We start from the raw sequence: 7,905 nt of genomic DNA, 5'->3' as shown, positions 1-7,905 counted from the left end.
GCATCCCGAGAGCTTCTCATCTGGCCGCCAACGCTCTCTGCATGTTGGGGTTCCCCATCGCCATAATATCCAACAGGTTCTCGAGAGAGTCTAAACGCTCCTGCTGGGTATCCAATCGAGCCTGCATCTGAGAAGTCTCTTGGGCCCGTCTAGAAGAGTAAGACGAAGTCGCCCTTGCGACTTCGTTTACAGAACCGATTCCCACCGTCCGACCCTTCTTTCTTGGAGCGACCTACAAAAAATAATATTAAATAGTTAATATTGTTGAAATAGTAAAATTAATTTAAACAAAAGCTTTTAAATTTTACCTCCTCAAAGATCATGTCGACCTCTTCCGTCGTCAATTTGACGGGTAATCCATCCGGAGACTGCTGGGTAAGTTGCGTCTCCCGCTCATCAACCCGAGCAGCCACAGTGTTGAAGAGCTTCTCGGATGCAGGATCAACAAAAGTCCCGTCCGGTTTGGCGTGAGTCATCTTGAAGAGGTCGGACAAAGATGGCATGACTCCGGTCTTCTCAAACTACAAAAACCAATAATAAAATATTAAATATTGAAATTCAAATTTATTAATAAAATAAATATTACAACTAAAACTTACAGCGTCGAGACGGATCCTGGCATGAGGTTTTTGCCCGGTGGTATGAAGCATAGGCAAATTCCCGTCTTTATCCTTGGTCCTACGGGAAGCGGAGCAGGAGTTGGCTTTCTTGATTGAGCTGGGTAGCTTCCAAAAGGCGATGAGGCCATCCCATACATCCTTGGTGACCCCACTGGGCTTCCCGTCATAGCCGTAGATCTCCCACTTATCTTTCCAATCCGAGACCGTGTTTGTAAGGCGAGTCTTCGCCTTTGCCTCGAATTCCTTCTTCACCATTTCGGTGATTCCTAAGGACCAATTCCACCTTTGCTGAAACAAACAAAAATATGAAACCATTAATAATTAATTATTAATAATTAATAAAAATAATAAAATTAAATATAAAAAAGAAAATTGAAAAATTACCGCAAACTGTTTAAACCAAGTGGTCTTGACGTGATCTGGAGTCAAGCTCCAGTTTGGATAAGCTCCGTCGAGGTATCCCTTCATCGTCTTTGAAACGCTCCGGGAAACACGGTTGTTGGCCCCAAACCTGCAAATTGAACCAACTTGTTAATAAAATATATAAAAATGATTTGAAATTTTAAAATTATAAATTTACTTACCAATAAGTACCCGACGGTCTATCGGGGTCCAAAACGTCCATACCCTCCCGTCCAGGCGCGGAAAGCAAATCCTCCACTGTATATCTTGCGTATGGTGCATGAGGAGGCACCCGCAAGTCTGGATGAACATCTACCCCTGGAATGGGCTCCTGCGGAGCTGCTGGTGGAGGAGGTGGAGCCATCTGAGCTGCTGGTGGCGGAGGTGGAGCCATGTGAGGTGCGGGAGGAGGACTCAAAACTCTCTGAGATGTCTGAGAGTCCGGAACGGCATCAGAAGATGCTCGGCCGCCGGAAGAAGAAGACGTCCCGGCACCGTCGCCAAACATCTCATCATAAGTCGGTGGTGGTTTTTTCCTAGGAGCCATGATCTACATTATTTAAAAAAAAATAATTAAAAATCACAACACTATTAATTAATTATTTTTAAAAAAAAATTCTCTATACTAACCACCTAAACTAATTCCCTAAACTAATTCTCTAAACTAATTCCCTATACTAACCACCTAAACTAATTATAAAAAAAAAACTAACTAGAGAGAGAGAGAGGAGTTACCTTAGAGAGAGAGAGAGAGAGATTTGTGAGGAATGAACGAGGAAGCCTCGTTCAGAGGCGTTGCATATATAAAGAAAACACGTTCCTCGTAAATTTACGAGGAATATACCAGGCCCGCGTTTTTGGGTTTACGACGAAAGTACCAGGCCCGCGTTTTTGGGTTTACGAGGAATATACCAGGCCCGTGTTTCAGTTTACGACGAATTTACGAGGACACGTGCTTTCAGGAATTACGACGAATGTACCAGGCCCGCTTTTTTTGTTTACGACGTGTTTACAACGAATCTTTGAAACCACAAATCAAATCCCTAAACCCCGATTCATGGTTTACAACGAAGTTACGACGAACCTAAACTTTACGAGGAAATTACCAGGCCCGCGTTTTTTTTTACAACGAAATATGTGAAACCCCGAAAATCAAAATCCCTAAACCCCAAACTTACATATCTATACTTTCATATCTTCTACACATTCAACCTCTTTTTCCAACTGAAACCATAAACTCCAAATTTTTTTTAAATGCATATTATATAAAATAGAATTTGATACACATATGAAAATAAGATCTTCTAAAAAAAATCAACATTTGTTACATATTTTACATCATGAAGAATCGTTTGAGTTCTCATCAACATCACTACAATGATCATCATCGCTTCTATCGAACTCATCTTCACGTGCTTCATCCGTCACATCTTCGGGAAGATCTTCATATTGACGGTTATCCGGGTCGATCAAAAGAATTTCATCAGTTTGTTGATCAGGTACCTCAACTTCATTGATTGCATCTTCTTCTTGCAAAGGTGGTTCTTCTCCAGCAACAATCCGTCCACGAGGTGTTATTTTGATAGCAGTTAACCAATTTATCCCAGAACTTCGAAGGCGAGGGTATGGAAGGAAGCTAACTTGTTCGGCTTGGGAAGCTAAGATGAAAGGCTCGAATTTGTTATATCTTCTCCCAGAATGGATATCCACAACACCAAATTTGTTAAACCGAACACCACGGTTCTCCACCGGGTCGAACCACTCGCATTTGAAGAGGACACATTTTAGCTTCAACAACCCTGGAAATTCCACTTCAATAATCTCTTGCAAGATCCCGTAAAAGTCTGTTTCACCTTTCACACATATCCCGTAGTTGCTTGTTGCCCGACGTCTCCCATACTCATATGTATGAAAAGTGAAACCTCGTGTGAAGTACATAGATGATGTGGTGACCTTTGCTACTGGACCTTGGATCAAATCATGAAACCATACAGGATAATATGGATCGTCATAATCAACCTACAAATTAATACATCACTGTTAGAATTTTACATTAATAATAATAGTACCAAAGATTACTTAATATGTTAATATTACATGTCCTTTTAACCACTTGACAAAGTGCTTATCTTTCCTTGCATCCACCTCGGTTCCGGATATTCCTGGTATTGCTTCTTCAACTTGAGATACAAACAAGCTGCAAATTAAACAAATGCATCATATCATATAATTAATTAACATCATATCATATAATACACACGAATATTATTTACCTTTCAAAAGAACGCATCACAGCATCCTCGCAGTTGAGCAGAATATAAGTGTGGGCACTATGCTTATCCTCATCACTGGACCACCATACTTCTCTCAGTTTACCACCAAACCGTCCAATTTGGCAGAAAATGTCAGGAACACCGTCTACTGCATAAGATTGTGGTACTCCACCATCATCATATCTTCTAGGAACTCTTTTCCTCATACGAACCGTTGAAGCAAAGTAGTATGATGTGAAGTTAGATGTTTCTGCTGTCAAACTTCCAGCCACAATCGAACCTTCCACCTTTGCAAGATTTCTTGCTTTCCCCTTCAAATGTTTCATAGAGCGCTCATATGGATACATCCATCCATTGTGAACAGGTCCGCGAAGTAATGCTTCGTACGGGAGGTGGACAACTAGATGTTCCATGACGTCAAAAAATGATGGAGGAAATATCTTCTCTAGGTTGCACACTATGATCGGGATGTTCTCATGAAGTTGTTCGATGACTTCTTCCTTGAACGTACGTGTGCTAAGGTCTCTGAAGAAAGCTCCGATCGCTGCATATTGCAAATATAACTCAAATTAGTAACATTTCATAGTATATATATATATATATATATGTATATTATTAATTAATATTTACCTGCAAGTGCTTCATGTACATTTGTTGGAAGGAGCTCAGCAAAAGCGAATGGAAGTAGTTGTTGCATAAACACATGACAATCATGACTCTTCATTCCTGAGAACTTTTGACCTCGTTCAACACATCTTGACAGATTTGAAACGTAACCATCAGGAAACTTCACTTCTGATGCAACCCAGTCAAACAAAGTTGACTTCGCTTCTGATGACAATCGAAAGATGGGAACAAGAACATTTCCATTGCTCTTGATATGTAACTCACTTCTTGAGCAAATATCGGGTAAGTCCATCCTTGACTTTTTGTTATCTTTTGTCTTTCCTGGGACGTTCAGTATTGTATTCATGATGTTGTCAAAAAAGTTCTTCTCTATATGCATCACATCCAGGTTGTGGCGTAAAAGAAGATCTTTCCAGTAAGGTAGCTCCCAAAATATACTTTTCTTATGCCAATTGTGAGAAACCCCATACCCATCAGGCATATTACCAGGAACATGCCAGTTTCCTCCTTGCTTCACAGTTTTCTGAGCTCCGTAATAATCAATGTCCTCCTCGATCTGCTGGCCTGTGAGATATGGAGGAGGACTGTCTCTGACAACTTTGTTTTTCCTAAACAATGTCTTATTTCTTCTGTAAGGATGGGCAACAGGAAGAAATCGACGATGACAATCAAACCAACAACTCTTTCTACCATTCTTCAGTTGAAAAGCATCCGTAGATCCATGACAATATGGACAAGATAACCTTCCATGAGTTGTCCACCCAGACAACATTCCAAAACAGGAAAGTCACTTATCGTCCACAGCAGAACTGCTCGCATCGTAAAATTGGTTTTCATGGAACAATCATAAGTTCTTACCCCTTCTGACCACAACTCCTTTAGCTCCTGTATCAGTGGTTGAAGAAATACATCCAACGACCGTTTTGGATGCTTCGGCCCAGGGATTAATATGGTCAAGAATAGAAATTCTTGTTCCATGCACATATCCGGCGGCAGGTTGTACGGCGTAAGAATAACTGGCCACAAAGAATACTGTCTCCCAGACATACCAAATGGACTAAATCCATCGGTGCATAACCCAAGATAGACATTCCGAATATTTTCAGCGAAATCTGGGTATACCTTGTTGAAATGTTTCCACGCCCTTGCATCTGATGGGTGAGCGACCTCGCCATCCTTCTGGACATGTTCAGCATGCCACCTCATCCATGCAGCAGCCCTCTCCGATTGGTATAATCTTTTTAACCTGTCTTTAATGGGTAGGTACCACATCCTTTGGTACGGTACCCTATTCCTCCCACGTCATTGCGGCTTGAATCGTGGTTTCTTGCAGAATCGACACTCTTCTAACTTCTCATCAACCTTCCAGTAGATCATGCAGTTGTCAATGCAAACATCTATCATCTCCGAAGGCAACCCAAGACTATAAACCAATTTCTGAATCTCATAATAAGATTCAGCTGACACGTTGTCTTCTGGCAAATACTCTTTGAACAACTCCGCCCAAGCATCCATGCAATTCTCAGGTAAATTATGATCCGTTTTAATGTTCATCATCCTAGCTGCTAGAGACAATTTAGAGAGACCTTCTCTACAACCAGTGTAGATTGGTTGATTTGCAACATCTAACATTTCATAAAACCTTTTTGCATCCAAATTAGGTTCTTCTACATTTCCAGTTTCATGAGCTATTGTAGTAGTTGTTTCTAAAAATGCATCAGTAATCATGTCTTGAACCCTATCATGATCTACCATCTGCTCCTCCTGATGATAACTAGATTCATTATGCAAATGATTCGGTTCTTCACTATTACCAGCATCTTCAAAATTATTACTACTACTAGCTTCATTTCCACCATAACCCTCCCCATGTTGATACCAAATATAATATTGTGGTGTAAATCCTCTGTTTAGTAAGTGCTTCCATACAGTTTCACTACGAGCAAATTTTGAATTCTTGCATTTCCGACAAGGGCAGAACATCTTACCGCTTTCCTGCGTGATCGGTGTACAGCCCGCCTGGTGCATGAATGTCTCTAGCCCGCTTAGAAATGCATCCGTCACTCTACCGGAATCATCTTTATGCGAATACATCCAACTTCGTAACTCGTAAATATTGAAGCCATCAGCCATTTGTTTTTCTTTTTTCTGGTTTTTTTTCTTTGATTTCGTTTGTGTGTTATTTGAATTGAGAAATGATCATATATATAGACGATTTTCGTAAGTGGTAGGTGAAGGTATAACATGGATTTTACAACGAAAAGTTTTACTTTGCTTTTACATCGTTTTTACATATTATTTACAACGAATTTACAACGAAGTTAGCTTATTTTGAACTCCACTATATGCACGTTTTCACCAAAAGTAACGGTTACATGATTCCTCGTAAATGGCTTGTATATTTACAATGAGTTTACGACGAATTGGGCTTTCCACGTAAATCACTCGTAAATTTACAATGATTTTACAACGAAGTTAGTTACTTTAAACCACACTATATGCACGTTTTCACCAAAAGTAACGGTTACATGATTCGTCGTAAATGACTTGTATATTTACAATGAGTTTACGACGAATTGGGCTTTCCACGTAAAAGCCTTGTAAAATTACATTGGGTTTACGACGAAACGTTTTCGTTGTAACTTTACAACGAATTTACGACGAATATTTATTTACTCGTAACATCGTCGTAAACACCATGTAAATTTACGAGGAAATAATTTCCTCGTAACGAGTCGTCGTTATAGACGCGTTTTCTTGTAGTGCCTGTACTCCACCCCTATCCACTCTCGATTCACCATGCTCCAGCCGCCGCCGTTGAGCCAAGCAAGAATCGCCATCTTCACTGCCGCCGTCGTCGAGCCAAGCAAGAGTCACTGAAACCATGAGATGCTCGGTAGATTTGTCTGATGGAGTCCATGGTTGACTCCCAGTCTCCTGTCATGTAAATCACCAACATAAAAGAAAAAAACGATTCAACATGTAAAAAGAGAGAGAGAAATCGTGAAATAAATAGATGTAAAAGACTTAGGTTTCATCCGCAGAAGAGGGACAACATATATATATATAGCAACTTAGCTTGAAAGAGAAGCCAAAGAATCCAACTTTAATAGCACACTAGATTTTGACCCGCGCTTTTGAAGCGCGGGATATTTTACGATGAAAAATTTCACTAATAATTTAACAAATATTTTGGTAATTTTTAAAGAGTGTGTATTTAAAATATTTTTGCATTTAAATCAGTATTTTTAAATTCAACCCGATTGTGATTATACCGGTTAATCCGGAGATCTGGCAATTCAATTTATGTTTTTAAAATATTCATATTAAAAATCACTAAAACCCGAGACTAACCGATTCAACTGATGGATGACCGATATGTAATCTAATTAGATTTAAATTGTAATAGTTTCATAATTTGTAATCTTATAATCGAAATTTTAAAGTTCACTATTTTGCAATTTATGAAATTATGACGTTTCTACAAAATTTTAAAGAGAAAATGATAGATATAAAATAACTAAGATTAATTATTGTATTATTTGGAAACATTGATAGTAGTATAAAAAATATATTGTTTGGAAACATTGATAGTACTATAAAGAAATAAGTATATTGTTTGGAAACATTGATAGTAGTATAAAGAAATAAGTATATTGTTTGGAAACATGGATAGTAGTATAAAGAAATGAACATTAGTGATTTAATGTATGTTTAACTATAAAGTATAAAGATGTATTTAATTTAAAAACTTACAAAATAAATGTTAGGTCCAACAGAATGTTTCTGTTTTAATAATATAGATAAGTGGGGTGAATTCATTGACATGCATTAACTGATAGCAGTTACTTGGCCAAGTAAAGGCGGTGGAAGGAGAGACGACAGATGTGATGCGGAGGTTGATTATCAAAATTCTATTTGTATAATCGTTTTATTGAGTCTATTACAAACTGAAGCTAAAGCCCACTAAAATTTCAGCAAAT

The 7,905-nt window shown here is 38.7% G+C and overlaps 1 protein-coding gene across 1 annotated transcript; it reads right to left on the bottom strand.

Annotated features, from left to right (window-relative positions):
- Positions 1–2,347: 2,347 nt before the first annotated feature.
- Positions 2,348–4,709, bottom strand: LOC130497700 (uncharacterized). Its single transcript, XM_056990722.1, has 4 exons — positions 3,926–4,709; positions 3,296–3,839; positions 3,120–3,219; positions 2,348–3,041 (listed from the first exon to the last, which is right to left on the bottom strand). Exons 1-4 carry the CDS (start codon positions 4,692–4,694, stop codon positions 2,361–2,363), a joined length of 2,094 nt encoding a protein of 697 aa, XP_056846702.1. The 5' UTR covers positions 4,695–4,709; the 3' UTR covers positions 2,348–2,360.
- Between the last annotated feature and the right edge of the window lie 3,196 nt (positions 4,710–7,905).

This window comes from Raphanus sativus, chromosome 7, assembly GCF_000801105.2.
Source record: "Raphanus sativus cultivar WK10039 chromosome 7, ASM80110v3, whole genome shotgun sequence".
In the NCBI taxonomy this organism is placed as follows: domain Eukaryota; kingdom Viridiplantae; phylum Streptophyta; class Magnoliopsida; order Brassicales; family Brassicaceae; genus Raphanus; species Raphanus sativus.
The sequence above is the reverse complement of the archived record's forward strand: the minus strand, read 5'-3'. Positions and strand labels throughout refer to the sequence as shown.